The following is a 26,795-nucleotide window of genomic DNA, read 5'->3' as shown; positions in this document are numbered from 1 at the left end:
GAGGAGACTGAGATTCAGAGAGGGTAAGTGATTTGCCAAAACTGGTACTCATAAGTAGCAGAGCTGGATCTGAACTTTGTTCCTCTGACAAATCCGACTTCCCATTGTATAATGCTGCCTCTTGAGAAATTTGACATCAAGTACTAAGACAAATGTGGAATAAAGAAAGACCATTCTATTCTCAATCAATGTTATTCTCTCTGGCTTTCCATGCATTCCTCTTCTAGCCTCTGGTTTTGGTCACGTTCAGGTTTTGACAGATTCTAAACTAGACTCTTACATTATGAATATAAATAAATTAAGGGGCTGAAACCTTAGTGGGTGCCCATTTTGCTGTTAAATTCATTTAGAATTTAAGTGATACAACACAAAATATATTTTTACTGTCTCAAGAACAGAGACTACTATTTCTTTTATATTTTCCCACAAGGTTTTAGTGATTTGGGGAAGAAATGTGACTGGCCACATGAGTGAAATTCATTTAAAATAGCTAAAGGACTGAAGTACTAGGAAAAGCAGAAAGATTTTTCCAAGAGCAGCGTTTGAATCCAAGAGGTTTTGGACAAGTAATACATGTTTTTATATGAAGCTTACCCAAATTTTTATATGGTTTATGATCCTTAAAGTATGTTCTCATAACCTAATCACTTTCACAGGACATTGTAATATTTTTATGCCTCATTGTATTTTCTAAAATTGAAGTATTAGAATATGCAGCAGAATATTTGGATGTCTGATCTTCTACATATATCCCTTCCTATTACATCATCACCACTAGTTAATGCTTCTCTCACAAAGTTACTTTATTTTATTATTCTACTTTATTCTTTATTCTATTTGTCTTCCCCTATAGAATGTAGGTTCCTAAGGTCTTGCATATAGGATGCCTCTAATAAATGTTTATTAATTGGCTGCAATATCCTTTAAATCAGAGGTAGGGAACCTTTTTTCTAACAAAAGCTATTAGGATATTTACAGCATTATTTGCAAGCTATACAAAATTATCAACATATAGAACTCAAGCAATGGGAGATTGTAGTACCTAGCTTTTAGCTCATGACTTGTGATTGTCTTAGCAAATGATTTGAATCAGAAAATCTCCACCTCTGTAGATAACCACCTGAAAAGATGATCATTTTTTTTTAATGTTGGGGATTATGAAGTAAAATCTTTAAGTAGAAATAAGGTTAATGACTATCTTAATTTCATTTGTTGCCTGCTTATGACTTGCATGATGTTGGGCAAGTTACAGCATCTCCCAGTTCTCAATTTCCTCATTTGCAAAACGCATATTTGAAAAATTGCATTACAGCACTTTATCTGTGGCTCAGTTGGTCTTTATTCATGCTGTAAAGTAAAAGTCATGGATTTATCACCCATGTAGGATAGTGGCCTTGATCTTCCACACAGCTATAGGTTACATGCCTAACCATTGTCAGATACCTTGCAAATGCATATCTTTAATCTCAAAAGGGATTGGACTTTTATATTTCTACTATCACTACTGGAATTGAAATATTGAATCTGCTGATTCTGAGTCAGCAGTATTACCTTAATTAAAGAAATCTATTCCTGTTAGAGAAGTAGAGATGGAATGCAAAAAATAACAGCTCACTGAAATTATCACAGAGCTGACTGTGGCTTCAGAAGGGAGAATGATCTATGGTAGTTGGGTTTTTGTAACAAAGGACAGAAAAGTATACAAAACCATGAGTGGATAGAGTTTTTAAAATTATGATTCTCTTTGGATTAGTTGCACTGGGAGGGGGGAGACAGGGATTTCTAGTTTATGTGTCAACTATTACTGTAAATCATTAACAATTATATGTGCAATTTTAATCAACATTTCAACAAATGAAGTTTTACACCTGAGTTGTTATTTCATGAAAGTTATCATTAAATCTAACACCATATCCAAACAAAGTCAGAAAGATAGTACACTGGTATCCTTATTAACAAAATGAATGTGTTTCAATAAAATATTTCTTTGTTAGAAACTTCCCTGTTGAGACACTTAAATTACTTAATAGTCCTTTCAAGCCATCAGAAGGAGGAGGAGTAGAAGATTATGAAAAGCTCATTAAATACTAACAAAATGGTGTATAGTATGCTGAAAAACACAAAATACACATCTTGGTATCTTGAGCGAGATTAATGATTGTTAACCTGGTGTCTATGAATTTAATTTTTTTACATTTTGATAATTGTACTTTTAATATAATCAATTTCCATCATAAATATATACATATATGTGTGTATGTATTTAAATCCATTATTACAAGAAGAGTTTCACAAGGCTTCCCCAGATGAGCAGAGGGACCTATGACACAAAAAAATTAATAGAGGGGAAGAATAAGATTGAAGTTTGGAGTTTTCTGGACATTTTCTTTCACTGGATGCCTCCCTTGCCTGTTATACTTTCTCTTCATCTTTTACATCCTCATTTGCTTCAAGAGTTGGCTAAATACACACACCTTCAATGTAATTGTTTGCATACCATTTCTCCTATTAGGCTATTAATTCCTTGAGAGCAAGAACTGGTTTTGTTATTGTTACTGTTGTGGTATTTTTTTGCGGGGGAGGAGAGCTTAGTGCAAAACTTGGCACATAGTAGGTGCCTAATAAATGCTTGTTGCTTAAATTAGAAAGGAAGGGTCCTTACCTCTTAATAGAAAATTTTGGCAGTACCTGGGTTCCTCACTCAACCCCAAGCAAAAGTCCTGTCTGGATCAACCCATCCTCTATCTACCCAGAGGAACAGAAGGCCACCTAGCAGGGAAAGACCTCTGACCCCCCTGTATGACCAGTCTCTGTGATTGAAGTCAGAACCTTTCCTGTTTTGAGGATGGGGACAATTTTGTTAGAAAATGCAGGTCATTGAGCTCATAAACTGCATTTGGGAAGAGAGGTGATTTGGGAAGAAAAGGGAAAAGAAAGGATATGATTTATAAGATCAGAAATAGCTAATCTTCTCTCCTTCCACTATTTTACCTATATGTGACTGTAAGCCACCAATGGTTTAAATAGGAATCATAGGGGGATATTTTTGCTGCATCTCAATAGGAATGTTGTGGTTGAGCCACACAATGGTTGCCAACTCATCTTCATATGATTGATGAAAACTTTATTTAATAACATAGCTAATTTTGTCATAAAGGAGCTTTCATTGCCAAGGAATGTGTTAGTTGAAATATTCTTGTATTTTTGCTAATAAAGGAAAACAAATGAGTTGAAAATAAAGTTACTATTGTAAAAAAAAGTTCTCATTTGTCTGAATGCAGATCCTGAGAGTAAGAATTTTGATGGAGTCAAGAAAGAAGGAAGAATTTATATAAAGGAGTTCTTGATATAGAATCTGTGAAGTTCCTGATTTGATAGATAGATGGATAATTGTATTTCAATATAATTGGTTCCCTCTGTACTTTTATGAATTTTTGTGTTATTCACTTAAAAACATGATTCTGAGATGTATTTCAACATAATTGGTTCCCTCTGTATTTCTATGAATTTTTGTGTTATGCACTTAGAAACATGATTCTGAGATAATCTATAGGTTTTGTCTAACAGCAAAGGGAGTCCAACACACACATAACACACACACATACACACACACACACACACACACACACACACACAAGATTAAGACTACCCAATTCAAAAGCTCTTGTAGAGAAAAGAAACCCCAGGCTATACATCTGGAAATATGTGAATAAAATAGCACTCTATTAGATTACACACCTTAAATTTTTTTCTACTTTGATAAGCAATCTCCACCCTGCTTGTTTTTTTTCTGGATGTGTAAGTTCATTGGTATAGGAAACTTCTAATGAGGAAAATTTCTACCAGTGTAAATTGGTGCCTCCTTCACAATTTATAGTCTTAGAGTTGCCTGGGTTACTGAAGTTGTGATTTCCCTGGAATCATTAAACTAGTATGTGTCAATAGCAGGATTATAATCCAGTTCTTCCTAACTTTGGAATTAATTTTGCATTATAACAAATTGTCTCTCAGTCACTTTATAGATGTTAAGTATTAAGTTCATAAATTTGAATTCAGTAATGGCATAAAACTTTCTTCAGTCATATCATAAACTCCACCTAAATCCCAAGCAGACGGTTTCGTGATGATATGGCATTGACCCAGGAATCACTAAAATAAAGCCAGTGATACATAAGCTCTGTGAAATCTTAAACTCTCTGAAGTCTTTCCCAGGATGGAAAGGCATTTCCAGTAATGTCAACTTGGTGTCTGTTGTCCCTTGGCCAGCCTGAGTTTAGATAGGATTCTCTTCAGTTTGATCAGAGAGAGGTGAATTCTTCACTAAAGATTGCTTATTAAGTAATGAAGAGTTTGTAGTCTGTGCTTGTACAAGGAGCACTTGCACTGATGAAATCTCAGACCTTTGAATTCTTAGTCTACATTTTTCTGAGTTCTGCCACTCTAGAATTTGTTTAGTCATTATTTAAAAGTATTTAGGAAGAGTTTGGGGGAGAGTTCAGCTGAGTCCCTGTCTTTACTCCACCATTTTGGCTCCACTTCTTCCATGAATTATTAGGATCTAGTCTCCTGAAACAGTGCAAGATTTGGATGTACAGACCCTGAAACTAAATCTCAGTTCTGTTATTTAACACTTTAACACCTGTGGGGGCTTATTTGGACCAGCCTTCTTTTTTTGTAGTTTATTTTTTTAAGTGAAGTAAAAACATAGGAGGAAGAAAAAGAATTGGTTGGGGGGGGAAATACCAAGGAGGAGAAATACTTTGTTTTCCCAAGAGTTCTGCTTCCTTTCCAAAAAATAAAAATGATCCTTGGAAAATTGGAATAGAGTTTGATATTTTTAGATATTTAGATATTTTTAGAATTATGAATAAAATATTTAAGCTAAGTTTGTATGTATGTATACAAACACACATATACATATATGCATATATGCATATACATTTAGAAGTTATTCTTTTCTCAAAATTATTTCTTAAAAAAATAAGGTTGGAAAACTTGGGAAATATCTGCAGTATCATATCATTTCAGTTCCTGATCGCAAAGGATGAGTTATACTTTCAAATGAAGCAAGATAGATTTTTTTTTACTCTAGGGAGGACTGAAAATCTTCTTTGATATGAATTTCATCCAGTTATTTTCTACTCTAGTTTGCTTCCTTCTATGTAGACAATCATAAATTTAGACCAAGTTTTCTTAACATTTCTTTGTGTGTGGACCCTTTGGAAGTCTGGAGAAATCTAGGGATCCCTTCTCAGAATAAGTATTTTTAAGTGCATAAAATAAAAATAAGATTATAAAAGAAACCAATTATATTGGGAAAAAATTTTATATATATATATAAATTTCCAAAAACCAGTTCACAGAAGCACAGGTTTAAGCACAGCTCTAAACCCTGGTTTTAGAGCTAGAAAGGACGTTAAAAGTCATTTTTTGAATTCCTTAGTTTTGTACTATAAGTATAGGAAACTGAGGCCCATAGAGGTGAACAAGTAACTCAGAAGTTACTTGCTCAGAATCACACAGGTAGCAGGTTCCTTGGCTTGAGAGAATTCATTAGCCCATGTTGCACCTACCTATTCAAAAGCTTCAGGATAGAGAAGAGTAAGAACTAATTGGAAATTTTGAGAATTGGAAGGAAAAGAGAAAATGATTCAAAAATTATATTGCTTATTAAAAAGAAGCATTTTAAATTATTTTTTTTACTTTTTTATAGCTAGTGCTTAGAACAGTCCCTGGCATATGGTAAATACATATTAGAGTAGCAGACATTTTAAATAAGGGTTCTGATAAAGAAAACACAAATATTTCTTTGAAGCATTCCTGATCTAGATGCTCTCCACTTCTGGATTTCTGCTGCATCAGTAGCATCTTGAAGGATTACTCAGTCAATATTTTCAGATAGTCAAATATTTCAAGTAACTCTATTCAAAATATTTTCAGTTTCTAGACAAACTAACACGTGGACATAAGGGAAAATAATGACTAAGCTCTTAAAAGAACAATACATTCTTCTGAAAGGCTGAGGTATATACTTACATTTTAAAACTAAAAAATGAAAGTGTCAGGCTGTTAAATCACTGAGATTCCTCAGAGTTTGCCCAGTGGATACACTCTGAAAAAGCCTTTACAAAATCAAAATACGAAAATCTAATAGAATCTGCAAAAGAAAGGTAAATGGATGAAATGATGCAGTATTTGCAGACAGGTAGACCTGTGCAAAGGGAAAACAAATTAGATTTTGTGGTAATAGCTCAATCAGCTTTTTCCCCAAAGGCTCTGAAATAGGAAAAAATGGATACATTTCAGTGTCTATCAGGTGTAAATGATATAAAATCCTATAGAAAACCTACAGAGAGATAAAATATTTGTTTTGATGATTGACAGTATAAGTAATGCAAAGCTAATATAACAAACAATAGATCATATTTGCATACAGATTCAAGATTTGCAAAGCAATTTATATATCATTTCATTTGATAATGGGGTATGAGCATCTATAAATATACATACATTACTTCAAGAAAGTTGTTAGTCAAGTTAACAAGCATTTATTAAGAGCTTACTATGTGCCATGCACAGTATTTGGGGAATACAAAGAACAAAAATATATCCTACTCTCAAGGAGTCAAAATGTAATGTAATGGGGGAGACAGTTTGCAAACAACCACATACAAGCAATATAGATACAGGCTAAATTGGAGATAATCTCAGAAGACACTAGTATGTTAAGAGGGACTGAGAAAAATTTCTTTCAAAAGGTAGGATTCTCAAAGAGGATCATTGACATCAGGAGGATGATGTCTTGATTTTTAAATGAATTTTAATTGATATTTGAAGGAAGACAGAAAACAGAGGTGAAGAAGAACATTACAGGGATAGCCAGTAAAATAAAAACAACACAGAGTTGGAAAATTGAGTGTCTTGTGTGAGAAACAACAAGAAGATCAGTATCAAGGAATAATAGAGTTCTTGGAGAAAGTAAAGTATAAGAAAATTGGAAAGGTAGGCGGGAGCAGATTAGTTAAGTCTTTAAAAACCAAATAGGATTTTATTTTTGATCCTGGTAATAATAGGGATTTTATTGAATGTGTGTGTTTGGGCAGAGGTGGGGGTTGGGGATGGAATGAGGTGTAAAGTGTCCAGAATTGTGTTTTAAATCATTCTGATAGCTGAATGGAGGATGAATTGGAGTGGGCAGAGAATTGAGACCAACTAGCAAAGTATTACAATAGTTCAGGCTGGGAGTGATGAGGACTTCCATCAAATATCATAAGAAAGTGGTATATACTAGAGATGCTACTAATGTAGAAACAACAGAATTTGACAACTGATTCAACATGGTAGGTAAGTAAGTGAGAGAGAGTGAGGAGTTGAGGAATAACCTAGATTGTGGTAGGTAACTGGTAGATTGACAGTATTCCTGATAGTAACAAGAAATTAAGAGGGGGAGGAGATTAGGAAGAAAAATAATGAGTTCAATTTTAGACATAGTTAATTTAATATGTCTCTGAGACATCCAGTTTGAAATGTTTGATCGATAATTGAAGATGGGAGAATGGAGATTAAAAAAGAGATAGGACAGAATAAGCAAACCTGAAAAATCATCAGCATAGAGATGGTAATTAAATCCATGGAATCTAATGAAATCACCTAGTGAAATATTGTAGAACAAGGAAAGAAGAGGGCCAAAAATAAAGTCTTGGGAGATGCCCCAAGAAGAGGCAATTTGGCTGGAGAATCAAAAAGAGATTGAGAAGAGGTGACCAGACAGATAAGTGAAAAGAAAGCAGTCTCACCAAAACCTAGAGAAAAAGGGAAACAAGAAGAGAAATCTCCTCTGCTATAGACCTAAGAGAGATCAAAGAATATGAGAAGTTCATTAGATCTGGCATTTAATAGAGTATGGGTAGTCTTAGAGCTGTTCTATTTGAATGATGAAGTCAGGAGCTAAATTATAGAATTAAGAGCGAAATGAAAAAAAAAAAAAAAAAGGAAATAGAATCACTGATTATAGAAAGCTTTAAGGAGTTTTAGCCATGAAAGAGAAGAGAAATATGGGATAGTTAGAGGGGATAGACTGGGGCTAGGACTAAGATTGATGACTGGGAGAATCAGGAAAGCCCTCTGGTAAGAGAAGGCACTTTAGCTATGCTTGGAGGAACTAGAGGTTCCAAGAAGAACCTTTCCAGCCTTATTACATACTACTCTCCTTCATTACTCCATAAACTACTAGTTGTTCCAGATCTTATCCTGAATTCTCCCACCATCACCGAGGCTATCTCCCATGACTATTATGCCCTCCTTCCTAATCCCTACTAGTTATAATTCTTCCCTTCTTTTAAGACTCAGTTTAGGTGTTCTCTCCTGTACTCTCTCCCCTGACTTCTTCTGAAAGGTCCTATTTCCTAAATTTCCTTATTGAATTTTTGGGGTATTTCTCTTTTTCTCTAACCCATTTTACCTTTCACTTTTTTAATGTGTACATTATATTATTCTATTAAGTTCTAAGTCTCTTAAAGGGAGAGGCTTTTTATTTTTCATTTTGTGTCCTGTGTGTTTGGCCCATACCTAAGACTTCTTAGCTGTAGGGAGTTTTTGGTGAGGGTATCTCTTCTTTCCGTGCAGACGGGCCACTTTTATACAATGTAAAGTCTGAGAAATTTAAATGTCAGTGCTGAGAGGTTATACAGAAAGGGATATATGGTCAGTAGATACCAGAGGAAGAATTTGGCCTCCATTCCAAGGATAGTCTACCATACTGTTAATCATGTTGTACATAGTAGATGCTTAACAAATGTTTGTTAAATTAAATAGTACATTCAAGAGTATATCTGAGGCAGGAAAATAATACAGCACGTTCCTCCCAGCTCACTGGAATAGTTCCCATATGTCCCTAGCTCCTGGATCTAAAGGTGCATTATAGTCTTGGAAACTACCCCTGTATATTTCCCTTAACAAATGGCCTCTTTACTACTGGACTCCTGGTTATGTGGAGCCTTTTAAGAATGATATCTTTAAGGTAGACTTGCATAAAAACATAACCAAGAATGTCGTGTCAGCTTAAAGAATATTACTCTGTGGGAATTACTGTGAACTATTTCTATGTGGAAATATTTTATAGTCTGGTCGCTAATTTATAATTTATGCTTCTTATTTGTACATTTCCATAGCTCCTCCATATATGGTTATGAATTTCAGATGAAGAATACCTTATGCTTGTGGTTACTTCATGAACTCAGTATAGAGAGGCTTTTTTCCTTCCCTCCCTGCTCCACCCTCCATTCCCACCCCACCTTCCTACTGCCAAGTACTAACTACCGGGTGCTCTTTCTGGAAGTATCTTTGAAAATTTGACATGAAGATTTTTATTGCTCTCCTTTTTCATTTCTTGAAAAGACTGTAAGGAATTTTGTCCAGATTTTTAATATGTTTGACACTGTACTGAAAAAAAAAAGCATGGTGCCGATTCCATAATCCCTTATCCCTAAGCAGAGAACACCAAGACTTTTATTATTTTTTTTTACTGTAGAAATTCTTCGAATAAAATAGACGTTTATAGATTCATATTTTCCAGCTTCATATTCCAAGCTCATGAAATGTTTTTTTATATAAACTAGTACATTTCTTTCAGTTTGCTGAGGAGGAAACTTTCCAGATACTAAGGAATAAGTCATTTTGGAAGAGGTTGCAAGACATTTGTGGAGAGACACACACACAGATTCAGACAGACAGACAAGCACAGAGACAGACAGGCAGACAATCACAAAGACAGATATAGAGACACAGACAGACACAGAGAGACGCACACACAAAGGCAGACAGACATACATAAAGAGAGACATAGACACAAACACAGAGATGCAGACAGACAAACCCAGAGAAGCAGATAGACAGACACAGAAAGAGACACAGAAAGACACTCACACAGAGACACAGACTGACAGACAACAGAGAGACTGACAGATACACGGAGAGATAGAGGGGGACAGAGGGACAGAGACAGACAGAGACAGCCAGACAGGGAGAGAATGAGATTTATATGGACCCATTGTTTTGTTTTGTTTTTTAAGCTAAAGTCACAAAATTAAAGGAAACCAAGAATGCAAAATCCTTTAGGAAAGCATAATCCTCATACCTTCTGTTTCTTTAACTTCAAAATTAAGTGAAGAGAGTAGACTTCCTGCTCACTTGAACAGCAAAGCCATTGGTTCGCTCATAGACCAAAATCAGGCTCAGTCTTCCCACCACTTCATTAGGGAGATATGTTTTTCCTATTGCTGTACTTTCTTCTGTTCCTTCAGTTCTGCTCCTTTTCTTTATGAGGACCCCTGACTTTAATGTCTTTTCTTTCTCCTACCACATGACTATGCAATTATTATTCCTTCGTCCAAAACACACGAATTCTAGGGAATAAGCAAAATGGATTACAGGAGATTCTTACCAGATAAGAGGTCTCATACTTCACTCTCCCCTTAAGATCTCCCTAGCTTTTGCAAATCTCACTTATTCTCTTTTAGAACAAATCCTAAGAATATCTAGGTCATTTTATTATCTCTTCTTGTTGCATTTAGTTCTCTTTTTTTTTCTTCTTCAAACCAAGTGAAAAGAAACATGTATATATAAACATTTATTATGTTATCACATAGTACATACTTGCTACATGGAAATAAGCATATGTTAAGCATAATGATATATTTACAAAGTATGATAAGTATGTACATATACATATATATATATGTATACACACACACACACACACACACACACACACACACACAGACATTCCCATTTTTCCCTAAAGGGAAAACACTAATATGAAGGGGGTCAGGAAAGGCTTCTCATAGCTGATAATTAAAGGAAGCCAGGAGGTAGAGGTGAGGAGGAAGAGTGTTCTAGCATAGGGGATACTCAATCATACAGAGTAGAGTTGGGAGGTGTCCTGGGTGTGGAATAAAAAGGAAGTTGGTGTTTTGGGATCCCAGACACTGCGGAAGAAAGAGATGCTGAAAAGGTAGGAGGGACCATATTGCAAGAGCTTTGAATACTAACAGAAGATTTTTATTTGGAGCTAAAGGTAATAGGGAGTTAAGTTAGAAAAAGCCCTATTATTTACTACGTTGGGGAGAATGGGATGTGCTCTGTCTTGTTCTGGTTGATCCCAGATCCCTTAGCATTTGGCCAGTGCCTTTTGTAGAACAAGGAGCTCTCACTACCACCATGCTCCTGCTATAAATAGTTCACTCAATCAATGAATAAGTAATTATTGAACATTTCCTCTATGCTCACCACATTGATTCTGTGGGGAAAGAGAAAGGATAATGTCTGCCTCAGGGAGTTACATTAACATTCAAGCAATTGGGAACAGAAGACAGAAAAGGTTCAATTTAGGGCTATCAGACTGGAATGATCCTAAAAAGATTTCTTGAAAGAAGTGGGATTTGAGGGACCCCACAGATAGATTTTTACAATTTCAAACTCAGTTTAGCCCAGCTGCAGTTCTTAGCCAATGACCATGGCCACACCCATTTTTTGCTGTGGCCTGCATATATCTTTGATGCTACTGCAGTAAGTTAAATTCCTGATTTTTGTCTTCTTGGCTAAACATAAATATTAGGTTAGACTTTCCTATCAAGGAGAAGAATTTTCTTTTCAGACTTACACAAATAATGTGTATGGGAGAGCGCAGTGTAGTAAAAGGAGCCCAAATTTTGGAGTAAGAAGACCTAGATTGAGTATAGTCTCTGCTTTTCCCTATGTGACCACTTTTCAGAGCTTAGTGAGATAAATATGTTAGGAAATATTGACCAAAATGCAGGACTTAGAAGCTAGAAACCTGAACCTGAATTCAAATACTGCCTCTCGCAATTACAGAAGTGTGACAATGAGCAAATAACAAATAATAGGGCAAACTTTTTTACCTCTGTTTTCTCATTTATAAAATGGAGATAATAATACTTGAAGTGACCTCACAGGACTGTTGTAGGTCTTAACTGAGATAATTACACAAAGTACTTTGCAAATTTTGAATGCTATATAAATACTAAGTGCTACTAAAAGAAAAGGAAAAGAAAGGAGACCAAATCTTTAGGGACTAGTTCCTTATTATTCTTCATTCTAGGCTCCACCATCTATTACATGTATAACCTTATGTATTTCCCCTTCATCTTCTGCATTTCAGTTTCTTAATCAGCAAAATGACTTTGGACTAGATAACCTTCCTCCTAGCTCAATTCTATTATTCTATGCAGGGAGCAAAGAAAAGGAAAGGGGGAGAGGAGTAAGACTGAGGAAAGAGACTAGAAAGTCACATGGAATAGTAGATAGAAAACTAGATTTTAGTCAAAAAGACTTGGGTGAGAATTTTTACTTGGACACTTGCTGTGTGACTGAATTAGTCACTTACCCTCTCTCCATAAAATGAGGGGGATAGGTTAGATGACTTTTGAGCTCTTTTGTAGCTCTAAGCCTATGATACTATCATGCCAAAATTTTGCACATATATGCATATACACACACATTTGTATTTATGTATATATATACAGGGAGAGAGAGAGAGAGAGAGAGAGAGAGAGAGAGAGAGAGAGAGAGAGAGAGAGAGAGAAGCAGATGTATGTATATGACAATGCTCTGCTTAGCCTAAGTACTTAATATTAATTTGCTGAACTGATCTGAATAGATATTTTAAAATTCTGCATGTATATCTGGAATTTTTATTGGACACATTTGGACACAATTAGACTTTAAAAATTTTTAATTTAGCCTGTCAATAAGCCTGTAAGAATATCAACTCTCGTCACTTCCTGAAACTATTTAGTGAGCTTTTGAGTTATCAGAAGAAATAAATTCAGAAGAAAATATTTAAGCTTTTTTATTTCTCACATTCCCTCCCTCACACACCCCATTTCTTCATTAACATATAGCTTTTAGGTTGAGAAGGGACTGATACAATTCCTAATGTGGAAGATATAATATGTCTGGCTGTGTCACAATTTGACATATCATTCCTCGTAGCACTCAGGTCTTACACCTCCAGTTTTACCTCCCTGTGGTAATTGTGGAGTGCCCTTGAGGAGTTAGGAGTTACGAGTTACTTTCTTCCTTTGTGATTTATTTTTCCCCACTGTTACACACCAGTTATTAGAACCAGTTTTTTTAAAAACCAATTAACATCAATTAGAACCAGTTTTTTAACCAATTAACATCAATTAGATTTTACAAAAGACTATATACTTTGAAGATAAGTCAAGAAAAGAAGCATACATATTTTCCACCCACTACCTAGGAGCATACTCTCCTCTCTACTGCCTTAGTCCCTGGGGAAAGTGAGCTCAGAATTAATATAGCTTCTACATTGCATTTGACACCTCCACTCCCAAATTCACTTCCAAATGTTACATGGCCAAGGGATGAATAAATCTGCCTTTATGCCATTTTGGGCCTAGGTCAAGCAAGTTACTTAAGGCTCTAGCTTCCAGATAAAAGCTTTGGTCACTCATAAAGTCATAGCCATCTCCAATCTACTTCATGTAAAACAAGATTGAACAAATACAAAGAGGGGAAGAGTAGAGACCTCTTTTATGAGGTACATGTCAGCCACAGATGAGAAGTCAGAGCCTCTCTCCTTACACAATTGCCTCCCTCAACCATCCTGGAACTAGGCAGGAAAGAGACCAACTGAGAGGAAAATCCTAGTTAACTAGTGCCTTTTGCTAATATCCCAATCAATAGTTTGTTGTCTTAACAAGTGGATAACCGACCAGAATCAATTAGGAAATTTGCACATGCCCCAAACTGGGGAGCCAAGCACATCTAATACCTGACATCATATCTTACAAGAGGCCCAGTGTCTTCTCCACAGAGTTCACCCCTATGTATTAGCCTTCTCACTCTACAATTTACACATTAATAGAAGGGGGCAGGGAGGATGAGAAATAAACCAGCTTTACTTCTGAAAAGATATATTTTGATCACTCTAAAGACTACTAAACATTTCAGATGGTGATGAGAATTGGTATGCAACATATAAACTAAATAAAAGATTATAGTTTCTAGGGTATATTTTCTCTTATATCACTTAAGAAAATAGCACTTCAATGGGGCTAGGAATAGCCCTTAATACCAAACATTTATAAGTGTTCCCTTCTTTTACTGCCAACAACTCCAGAAGTGGCTTATCACTTTGTCTCTGAAAAATGAATTCTTCCATAGTTTCACTGTGCTAGTGAGAACATCTAATACTAGAATTCCCTTAATGTGTTGCCTGATGTTAAGATGCCAGAGACTATATGCGAGTCATCTATTGGCTCAAAATAATTTCACTCAGCATGTGTACATACACTCAAGTATACAGACAAAAAGATTTATGTTCTAAATCCCTATCAGCTGATTGTGGAGCCATGACCAATTCACTTGACATAATCCTCCTCTCAGACTAGATTTTTGCTGGAAATAAATATCATAGTTACTTCAGAGAAATGTAAGATGAGCTCTGTTCCTAATATTTAAAGACCCTCAAGCTGTTCTATGTTCAATAAGTTTCTTCCTATCATCAGAAAAATCCCAACCACAATTATAAATTAGATTTTAAATATAACACAGAAATGTAAAGTGATTTGTTACATGAAAGAGGAAATCAATAGCCTTAGGTAAAAATCATAATATTTGCTTTAAAAATCAATATTTCTTATATTATAACTAGCCAATTCTTCCATAGTTTTCCTTGTGGTCCTTGACTTCATTCCATATTAACTCCAATCATGATATCTGATCTGTTTGAAGGGACTAAGGCTTGAATTCAAATTGGGCCATTTTATTATGTAGGCAGTCTTCAGTAAATTGCTTACTTTCTCTGGGATTCAGTTTTTCTAATCTGTAAAATGAAAAGGAAGGCCTAGATAACCTTTTCCCCTTATATCTCTAAATCTGTGCTGGAAGAAAAGACGGGGCACAAGGAAAGGAAGACTAAGGGAAGAAGAGAAACAAAGGCAAAGAGGCCAGGATGAGAGGCAGAGAAATGAGAAATTATGAGGAGGGAACGGAGGGAGGAGAAAATGCCAAGTCTATAGCCAGGGCAGATTATTCCAGTCCTGGCAGCAATTAGAGGTGACCCATTTGGCAACAAGGGCACCTCTGCAGGAGTTGTCACTCAGTTCCACCTCAGCTGACACCTCATCTTGAGCAGTTCTGCCTGAGGCTGGACCTGCCTGGTTTCATCCAGTCCAGGAAAACAACGGGGTGACTGACTGTCTTTCCCCCTTGCTGGGTAGCTAAAACAGGGCTGCCTTGCCCAAGGCCCTTGGGATTATGCCAAATGAGTGCCTCCAGGCTGGAACTAGAAGACTCTGGGCTCTTGCTTTAACTCCAGTTTGGGCATGCACTCTCTTTCCTTCTCCAGATCCCTCTTTTACCCTGCCTGGCTGAAGGACGGGATCATGAACACACCCTCAGCTTTTGCAAATCTCCTGAAACCCCAGCCAGCCCCTGGGGTTCTCATTTTCTAGATACATGCAAATGAAATTCCTATTAGTTCTCCTAGGAATGACTAAGTTTGATTGGGAGTGGCTTCCTAAATAATACATCAGGGGAAACTATGTCTAATATATAAAAACAATCAAACAAACAAAAAAAAAAAAACAGTATTATAAATTAAAGGGCAGTGAGATGTAGGGAAGGTTTGAGACTTTGTACACAACATGTTGCCTTATCAATAAAAATATGAAGGAACAATAATAAATCCTGTTTTCATAGCGTTTTACATAAAAATTGCTTGAGGAAATCAAAACATTTTACCTCACTTAGATCCTTTAACCACCCTGTGAGGAGTGTAGTGCAAATATTATTAGTAGCCTCTTGTACACTTGTGGAAATGGAGGCTGAGAGATCCTACGTGACTTGGTTACACAAGTAACTTCATGATCATTAGCAAAACAGGGAGCAAACACTTGGATTCCATTGCTGATTCAGTCATTAATCAGACAGATGACAATTAAGGCAAGTCGTTGTAACTTTCTGAACCTTAGTTTTCCTCTTCTGCTTTAACATTCCACAATTCTGAAGGTCTTTTTGGAGGGGGAGAAGTTAGAAAGACTTATATGCAAATATTTCTTTAAATGTTTTTGGTTGTTAAAAAGAATTTTAATTTAATTTTAAAAGGATTTCAAATATTCTTTTTCTTTTCCAGAAAAAAAATTTATTGCTCAGCCAATATTTGTTTTTGAAGACAGAAATCAGGCTTTTAAGGTAAACTCCTGATAAAATATTTTCCTTCTCTTTAGTGTTCCTTTCTTTCTTTCCATTCCTCTTACCATCTTTTTCCTCCCTTTCAACTTCTACCTTCCCTTTCTGCTGGTCTATTTCCCTACCAAAGAAATATGCCTAAGAAATTCTTTTTAAGAGATACTACTTACTTTTAGATTTGTTCTTCATCTCTTCAGTATTCTTTTTTAAACTGACATAAAAGATCCTTAGATACATTTCAGTGATTTCAAAGAGTGCTTAATGTTATCATCTCTCTGAAAATCACATTCAAATCATCTACTTTGAGAAACATTATTATTAACCAGGAATAATATCATTTTAAAATTGTTATTGTTTGTTGTTTGGAGAGGGCCATGAGGGATCCTTTGGATAATTAATTCACAGTTTGCACACAAATGCCTAACCTTGTAGCCTATCACTCACGTAACCTGTGGGAGGGAGGGGTGATGAGAGAGGAAGAAACAGCAAAGAACTGTATTTTCTTAGTACTATATTTTACTTTAAATTCAATGTATATTTTTTTTTGGAGAATTCTCTTCTGTAGTGAAAAGATTCACATCTAAAACAGAAAAAAGCAAAAGTCCAGTTCTCACAGGCATCTTTGTTTTTTTCCAGAGGCCAGCTGAAGACACTGTTGACAAAGTAGAACATGGTAATAAGTTGCATTCTGAACTTCTAAAACAATCTCAGTATAGAGAAAATATAATATATTGGTGCATTTCTATCATATTAATAATGAATCATTATCTATTTATGATGCTGTCATTTGTGTTTAAAGATGATATCACATTTTTTTCCTGTGCATTTGAACATGGAAAGGTGGCAGATATGAGATTCTGACAACTTTATAATGCTACTTCCATACTGCCTTGTTAATGCAGTACCTGCAGACATGTCTGTTTCCTTTCCTTGTCGCGTTCATCATGACATTTTTTTGTTGAAGCTGAGACCATTTCATAATGAACCTTCTACAGCTATTATTGATAAGCTTGTGGTTTTTAATGTGCTGGCTGTTGCCATCCTTATTATACTATTTAGTTATACCTAAAGTATCTCTTTGGCATGCTTGAGTAACAGCACTATTGAACAATGTTTATAAAACAAGTGATGCTTAGTATCTAATCCACAGCATGGTTAAGGAGACTTTGATTTTATGAAGAAAAGTTTCTCTGAGTTTGCTTCTTCACCTTGCATTTCTCCCAGGATTCTCTGGCTTTTCAAGAAAGCGTGTCCGATCTTCGTCTTTCACTTTCCACACGGCAGATGCCATGCAAGGTAGGGTTTTTACTTCTACTAGTTCATTTTCTTTCCCAAGAGTTTTTGGTTTTTATTGTTATTTTTTTTTCTTTTTTTTACATCATGTTTGTTTATAAACCTATCCCTCTGCCTCCATTCCCCAATTAAGTCATGACTCACAATCAAAAATAGAGACAAAAGCAATTCAGCAAAGCTAACCAACATATCAATTGATATATTGTAGTATTTGCAATGTTCTACATGCATAATGCCCCACCTCTTCCAATTCACATTCCATAAGAAACACAGACACACACACACACACACACACACACACACACACACACACAATATTTCTAGTTAGAATAACTTCCTTTAAGTTGACCATTTAGTAATGACATTTTATTCTACATCAAAAGAAGTGTATTCATTTTCTTGTTATATCTTCTTGACTGCTTGAAAAAAATTATATATATTTTCCTCTAAAAAATCACCTCACAATATTCCAATTAACTTATTTTGAAATATCTTTTCAGAATCAACACCCTCCCAAAAACGAATGAGATCATCTTCCTTCACTGTCCTTCCTACATTTCCCCCTTCCCAGCCAGGTAAAAACTTTTGAAGTTTCTAATCTCACCTCTCAGGTGAGAGTCTAACCTAAATAGAAAGCATTGTCTCACTCTCACCTCTTCCATTTTCATCTAGCAAAATATTTAAGTATGTTTGTCTTTGACAAATTTATCAAATTAAGAAGTCAAATTGGAATGTTATACACAGCAAAACACTGTCAATTCAGCCTGTACTAATTTAAACAGATTATATATCATTTTAACAAAAATCTATAATTTATTAAGGACATAATCACTATGCAGTTTTATGTACTATAAATCTGTTTTACTTATTAGTACTCACTTGTTAATTGATAATGTGTGCACTATCCAATAGTAATTAAACTGTACTTATAAATAGCAATCTGGAATTTTTTACTTACTTAAACAGTATTCTTCCATTTATTCTGAATTTATGTTAAATTGATTCATTAAAATCGTTTGTCTGCATTCCATATTCCTTCATGCAGAGTTTTTGTCAAGCCTGGAATGTTTTCTCCCTTAACCATTACTTATAGGTAGGCTTACTCTCCTTCATGGCTCACCACCAGATGCTTTTCCTGATTCTCCCAGGTGCATAACATTCTCACTCTGCCTTCAATTACCTTGAACTTGCTCATCCATTTGTTTTTGTACCCCTGTCTGTCCCTGAGGATAGTAGGAATTTAGTAAATTATTTTTAAATTGAACCATACCAAACTGAATCAGAATATTTGATACATCCCTTTATCTCAGTAAGCTTTATCTCATTAGCTCTCTGAATATAGGGACCATTTGATTTTTGGCTTCATGTCTCCAGAGACTAGGACAATATCTTGAATATAATATGTGGCTAAAATATTTCAAATAAAATATTTATAATATTGAGATGTTGCTAATTTCATTTAAATTATTACTGTGAACTCTGGCCTCTGAGAAAATGGATTCAAATTCCAGATCTAGTGTTTTCCTAAGATATAATTTTATAAAATAGGCAAATTACTTAACCTCGTAGACTTCATTTTTCTCATTTGTAAAATGAGAGAGTTGGAGTAGGTAGCTTCTGAGGTTCCTTCCAGGTACAAATCTATGATTTTAGAGTCACAGTATCCTAAGGTTTTACTACTGTCAAATAGTAATAACAACTGTTGCTTTAAAAATATTTTTGATGTTCAGTCATTTTTCAGTAGTGTCTGGCTCTTCATGACTCCATTTGTGGTTTTCTTGGCAAAGATACTGGAGTGGTTTGCCATTTCCTTTTCCAGCTCATTTTATAGATAAGGAAACTAAGGCAAATAGGGTTAAGTGATTTGTCCAGGGTCACACAGCTATTGTCTGAGGCCAGATTTGAATTCAGGAAGATGAGTCTTTCTGATTCCAGGCTTAGCATTCTATCTACTATACTGTACTAGCTCTCCTAATTAAAATACAGTCTTCTCTATTTGACACACACTACAAAACCCAACCTTGTCAAATAAGAAAAAACATGTTCTCTGTTTTAAAAATATGAATGAATCAATACTAGGAACTATAATGTAGTAAAAACCAAGTGAAATCCCTATTCTTCATGACCCTATTGCTATTACTGATCACTAATAATATGCTAGTAGATACCAATGAGACAGAATTTTACCTATTTAAAGGAATATTAATCTAAGTAATAACTCAAACTTTACAAAGCAATCCATTCATCCTTACAACAACATTATAATGTAGGTAGTACAAATATTATTTCCATTTACATACAGGGATACTGGCTCAGAGAGATTAAATGCTTTGCCCAGATGCATATCTAAAAAGTGTCAGAATGAAGATTTATGCAAAGGTTTTTCTTTCCAGCCATACACTCTTTTTACAATCCTACACTGCCTATTATCAGATTAGCAAGGTACAAACTTACAGAAAGATATTAGTATTAGGGGAAGAACTAGTGTCATTAGTAGTAAAGATAGTAATTCTAGTAGGTTTAGTAATATTTCTTTTAGTTGTACTAAACAGAAATTATCTTCATAATACTATTAAATGTATTTGTCTAATAAAATCACCTCCCTTTTCCAATTCCATAGCTATATGAGAATGTATTTTCTTCATTTACTTCAACTAAAACAACATATCTTGATAGATTGGTAAATAGTAGATATGACAATCTTGTTTTCTATTAATCCAGACATTAAATAGATTTGCAAAAATATGTAAAACTACTCTTCTCACTTATTTGAAAATATAGTTATTTTTCATCAAAATATATTATTTATGTTTACATATAATGGATTTGTTGTTATTTTAATGTAATAACAAATATTTTTAAAATTTATGTTTTAATTTCTAATATGGTATCAATAGATATCACCCACATAAACAAAAACTCTTTGGGATCTTCACAAATTTTTAAGTGTTTAATGGAATCCTGGAATCAAAACTTTGAGAATTATTGACCTACAGAGTGCTTTTGATATTGCTCACATTTTTCACCTGTGGAGTGAAAATAACAAAAGCAATATAATGTACATACTTTTTGGAGATTTAAAAGGCTATAATATTATTCATAACTATAACAATAGATTCTGAAAGCCTCCAGTGTATTGGATAGATCCTTTGTGTAAGATTTATAGCAGGAAGGAAGAGAGGAAAGAAAAGGAATAAGTATTTATATAGTGTCTACCATGAACCAAGCATAGTGTGAAGCACTTTATAAATATAATCACATTTATTCCTCACAACAACCCTGGAGGCGGGGGGAGGGGGAGGTAGTTGGACGGTGCAGTGGATAGAGCATTATCCCTGGAGTCTGAAATGGAATTTGAACTCAGGCTTTCTTGACTCCAACATTCTACCTACTTTGCCACCAAGAATTAAAAAACATGAGAAAGTCTGTGTGTATTTTGCACCAATGGAAAGAGTCCATCTCTTGATGAAATCTCTTAAAATAATCTGATATAGTGGATAGTATGCTAGTCTTGGAGTTGGGAAATGTGGAGCCTAAACTGAGTTTCCAATGCTTATTAGCTAAGTGAATAAGGGCAAATCACTTAACCTGTTTGATTTTCAGTTTCTCAATTTCCTTATCTGTAAAATGGGGATAACACTTGTGCATACATTACAGAGTTGGGAAGATCCAGTGAGATAATATGTGCAATATACTTTGTCAATCTTAAATATTGTATTTATTGTTACTATCAAGCAAGCAAGTAGATATTTACCAACTATAGGCCAGTTACTGGCTTGGTAATGAAGTCAAGAAGTTTACATTCCCTAGGGAAAAAGTGTGTGTGTGTGTGTGTGTGTGTGTGTGTGTGTGTGTGTGTGTGTACACAGAACATAAAGTGATTTTAAAGGGAGTGAAAATACTCATAGCTGAAAGGGCTCAGGACAAACCTAATGTAGAAAATATTTGACCTGAATTTAGAAGGAAAGGAGAATTTCAAACCTCAATATTCTCCTCCAAAAAAACTTGCCTCTTTTTCTTTTAGTTACCCAGATTCACAGCCTCGGAGTCATTCTCAATTCTTCACTTTTCTTTACCCTACATTTCTAACTGGTTAACAAATCCCTCTATAATCCCCTACCCAGTCAGCACCTAAATCCATCATTACCTCATCCAGACTACTGAAACAACTTCCTAACTGACTTCTCTGCCTCATATTTCCCCTCTCTAATCCATCTTCCACATAACATGAGTTCTATTTGTTATCAGTGTTATTCATCAAAGTATTATCAATCAATTAATCAATTAGTATATATTAAGAACCTATTATGAGCAGGCTCTGCAGATATAAAGACAAAAGACAGACCCTGTTTTTAAAGAGCTCACACTCTAATGGGGGAGACCTCATGAAACAATAAATAATATATAATATAAAAACAATATATAGAGCTACACACAGGATAAATTGAATAATCAAGGGAAGACACTGACATTGAGAGGGATCAAGAAAGATTTCTTATAGAAGGTAGGATTTTTAACTGGGACTTTTAAAGAAATAGGGAAGAAAGCAGGAAGCAAAAAAAGGAGGGGGCATATTGCAGGCTTGGGAATTGCCAGTGTATGATAAGATAAAAAAAAAAAAAAAAAAAAAAAAAAAAAAACATCAATTTCTGTGTATTCAATGATCATTGCATACCAATGGTCTTGCTATTCACATTATTAAAGAGACTTAGTTGTCCATTTAGATCAGATTCCTCATAATCTAGGATTTTTCTTGAGATACCACTTTTTGTATCTCCCCTCTTGCAGAAGAGAATATGTTTGCAATTATCTACCAACTTTTTAGCTTTATCTCAGGTGGCAACAAGTCTAAGCAACAGTCAGGCTTCCTATTTGTTCTTTCAATGCCAATAGCGACATCTATTGATGGGTTTTCCACAGGACAACTGGACTCCTTCCTCCCGAATGCAGAAAGTAGCAAATAAATCATATTCTCACAGATTAAAAAAAAGTTTTAAATAATCTGTTTAAGGGAATTCCATGATGCTATTAGAAAAAAGGATTATAGAAATTTTATAAGGATTTTTATAAAATAAAATGAAACCAAGCAGAAACAGCATCCATAGTGACTATTATTATATAAAAAGAAAAAGAAAAAATGAAGATCAATGAGCTCTTTGCTAGGAGATAAAAAATACAAAAACAATCAAACCAAAAAGAAACAATATCTGCTCTCAAGTAGCTTATCTTCTAAGGGGAATAGGATATAAAATAAAAAGAAATCAAAAGGGGTTACAGAGAAAGTGCTAAAAATAATAAGCCTTATAGTGAGGCAAGCTAGGAAGTGTAGTACATAGAGAGCTGAGCCTGAAGTCAGGAAGACTCACTTTCCTGACTTCAAATCTTCTATAGTAACTAGCTGTGTGAGCTGGGAAAATCATTTAACCCTGGATCCCTCAGTTTCTTAATCTGTAAGATAAGCTGGAGAAGGTATGGTAAACTGCTCTATTATCCTGGACAAGAAAACCTCAAATAGGGTCACAAAAATCAAGACTGAAGTGACTGGATAATAACAATATAATATATTAAGGTGCACAGAATGTTTTACATATATTATCACTTTTGTTCCTCATAATACCTATGTATAGTGAGTACTTAAAAGCATTAGAAGCAATTAGGTGGTGAAGTGGATAGTGTTTGTGTGAAAGTAGAAAGGATACTTAAATATTCCTGTTTTAGTTTCCTCATCTGTATACTGTGGATAATAATAGCACTTACCTCCAAGAGTTGTTATGAGATAACATTTGTAAGGTGTTTTGCAAACTTTAAAGCACTTTAGAAGAGGTATCTATTATTACTATCATCCTATATTGCAAATGAAGAAACTGGATTTCAATCATTTAAATGGTCACTCAGTTAGTTAAATGTCAGAGGCAGAATTCAAAGCTTAACATCCAAGTCTAGTATTCTTTCCACCACACCAAGCTGTCCCATATATTGCATTTGGAAATTCATTTTCAGGTTATAGTACTAGCTACAGATCTAGACCTACAGGCCTCCTCAGAGACCACAGTCCAACTTGCTTCCTTGTCTCATGGCTGAGGAAATGGCATCTAGAAAAGGGAAATGACATACAGAACTAAGTTTCCAGCCCAATTTCTGGCTCCAAATCCAATGCTTTTTTCCTGGAGCTAAAAAGAATAAATAGCCGTGAATATGTGTTCCCTGGGCTGATGGTATGATTTAAAGTTAGGGCAGCTAGATGGCACAGTGGATAGAGTCCTGGCCCTGAAGACAAGAAAATTCATCTTCATAAATTAAAATCTGGCCTCAGACATTTACTAGTTATGTGATCCTGAGTAAGTCACTTAATCCCTATTTGCCTCAGTTTCTTGATCTGTAAAATGAGGAGGAGAAAGACAAATTAGCCCAGTATCTGTGCCAAGAAAATCCCAAATAAGAGTCATATACAACTGAAAAAAATAACTGAATAGCAACAACATGGTTTAAGATTATGTGCATAATAGATTATATGTCATCAAAGAAATTTAAAAATGCTTTAAATATTTATTTTACAGTTAAGAAAAATAATGTTTTCATGACTACAACTGCTTTACAATGGAATGTTGACTTCAAAAGGACAGAAAAAGGTATGTAGCCACTTTAGCTTTATTATTTGGTTGAGACTTATGAGTTGATCATCATAGAGAAATTCTCTTATGTCAAATATTTTTATTTCTAGAAGATTATAATTTAGTTTAGAGAGTTAACTGGGGCACTGAAAGGGTAAGTTACTTTGCCTTGGTCATGCAGATAGTGTGGATCAAACTTAAAATGGGTCTTCCTAACTCTATAACTAGATCTCTGTCCATTATCTACACACACACACACACACACACACACACACACACACACACACACAAACACCTTTTTTGTGTAGCCATCATTATAGCTTAATGTGCTTTGAAGATTTTCATTGACTGTATCTTAGTGAAACATCATCAAAGACAATTCTTGCTGATTCATGTTGTCAAGTGTATTTGTCATGGAATAAATTGCTAATCCTTTATACTGGAGGTCTTTTTTTTGTTTTGTTTTGAGTTTTAGATAGTGCCTTTTACTAGCCCCAAATAGGTGGGTACATTTTGTCTCAAGACTATGCTTACCCTTTTGTTCTTTATTATTAAGGCCCTTGGGAGCCTAGTCAACAATATCCCATTCTAAGACCTGCCATTTTGCCACCACCTCAGTCTCAGAGATGTGCAGAATGGAATGCGTTTGGGCATCCCAAGGTTGTGCAATTTTACAAGACTAATGAAAAAGCAAAAAGTGAGGTAAGAAAAATAAGCTATGTGAGAGAATAAATGTATGTTAAGTTGAATTAAATTGATTACCGCAAGGATCTTTTTGTAGATATCTTAATTGTGTCCAAATAATGCTATCTGTTTCTATTGAAAATATATTAGCTAGTTTGCATTGTGGAAAGAATTAGTTTGTCCTTTTCCCACTCTTTGTCATGTAGGAAAAGCTTTGAAGCAATGGTAGAAAGAGGTAAGGAAATATCAAAGCAAGGCATTCCAGGAATAAATTGTCACAGTTGGAATGAAGTGAACCTTAAGAAGCAAGTGGGGGCATTCTAAGAGAAGTATGCTCCTGAGAATGGGTTTTTAAAGATAAATTTTACCTTACTTTAACTCACAATTTTGTCTTTGGGTTCTCTGAATCCACTTTGAATCCACACTTAATGTGTGCCAGGCTCTGTGCTAAGTGCTAAGATACAAGGATAGGCAAAAGATAGTCATTGTTTTTAAAATCTCACAATCTAATGGGAAAACAATATGTAAATAACAATGTTCAAATAATATATATTATATGTGTATATATAAGAAAATTGCAGATGATCTCAGAGGGAAATATTAGCATTCAAGGGTATCAGGGAAAGACTTCTTGTAGAAGTTGAGATTTTAGCTGGGACTTGAGGCAAGCTAAGAGGCAGAGATGGGAAGGGAGAACATTTTAAGTCTGGAGGACAGTAAGGGAAAATGTACAGTTGGGAGACAGAGTGATGTGTGCTAAATCTCAGAGTTCAAAAAATAATAAGGTGTAAGAACATTAAAAAGTAAGAAGAAGCCAGATTAGAGCTTTAACAGAAGTCAAGAAATCTGTTTCCATTTAAACTATGGAGGATTGATTAAGTAACCTCATTACAACAATGTTTTACATAAAATAAGAACTTAATAAATGAGTTTTTAATCATTCACGGAGAGCAACACTATGAGAGTATTAGTATCAAAACAAAACCAGTCAATTTTATTAATTCAATGAAAATTCAGTTAACTTGATTAATCTTACTTCTGACAGAGTGCTAGCTTTGGACTTTGGCAAATCACTTGACTTATTTGGACTTCATTTTTTTTTTTGAGAATTGAGGGGAGGTTGGGGGTGGTATTTGTGTGAATTTCGTGATTTACAGAACCTTTCTGTTCAAATTTAAATGATTTTACATAAATATATCCACATGTATATCTTCACACATTAGAATTAACTAATTAAAAAAGCAAAGTAATAAGATGCTGCAAATGTTGATGCTACAGAGCAGGAAAGTTTTCATAGCTGAAGCAGGAAGGGACCCGGAGGGAGATTCATGAGCCCACACATGTCACACTAGTTAAATCACCACCACTACCAAAATGATCACTTTTTCTCAGACATCAGTAGAGACAACCCAGGACCCTCATTGAGGGAAGCCATCACTATGAAGGATTTACCTTCCTCCACAACACAAACTTTTGACCAACTTCTATCAATGGATATGTAAAATCAAGAGCCCTAGCTGTAGAACACCATCCAGATCACAGTTCCTGCTTCTACTCCTGCCCTCACATAAAAAAAGCAATTTTTATGAGCATGTGGAGAAGCAATCTACTCACTACTTACATGGATGCTGTAGTCACAGTTACTGAAGACTTAGAAAAGAAAGCTCTAACCACCAAAGTCCTTGGCATGGTCAGATAGTTCAACATGAAAACCAGTATGTTTTATCAGTAGAAATGACACTAAAAATATGTTTTACAACCTGCTTTGCATTCATAAAATATCTTACACAATTAAGGTCTCATATGTGTTGTCACCTCCACTAGAATGCGAATCTCTGAGAACAAAAACACTCTTGCTTGTCTATTTGTAGACCCAGCACTTAACAGTGTACTTTATATTTATTAAGTGTTTAATAAATGCTTTTGTGAATGGATTCATTTATTCATGCATTTTTTTCTTGTGAAATAAAG

At 34.9% G+C, this 26,795-nt stretch overlaps 1 protein-coding gene across 1 annotated transcript in view; it reads left to right on the top strand.

Annotated features, from left to right (window-relative positions):
- Positions 1-26,795, top strand: part of RANBP3L (RAN binding protein 3 like) — a 59,768-nt gene that overhangs the window by 4,766 nt on the left and 28,207 nt on the right. Inside the window, exons 3-8 of the mRNA XM_051989937.1 lie at positions 16,181-16,239; positions 16,873-16,909; positions 17,461-17,532; positions 18,030-18,104; positions 24,087-24,158; positions 24,697-24,842. Coding sequence (XP_051845897.1) covers positions 16,181-16,239; positions 16,873-16,909; positions 17,461-17,532; positions 18,030-18,104; positions 24,087-24,158; positions 24,697-24,842 — 461 coding nt within the window. The remainder of the gene's footprint in view (positions 1-16,180; positions 16,240-16,872; positions 16,910-17,460; positions 17,533-18,029; positions 18,105-24,086; positions 24,159-24,696; positions 24,843-26,795) is intronic.

The sequence above is a fragment of the Antechinus flavipes genome, chromosome 1 (assembly GCF_016432865.1).
Source record: "Antechinus flavipes isolate AdamAnt ecotype Samford, QLD, Australia chromosome 1, AdamAnt_v2, whole genome shotgun sequence".
NCBI lineage: Eukaryota > Metazoa > Chordata > Mammalia > Dasyuromorphia > Dasyuridae > Antechinus > Antechinus flavipes.
The sequence above is the reverse complement of the archived record's forward strand: the minus strand, read 5'-3'. Positions and strand labels throughout refer to the sequence as shown.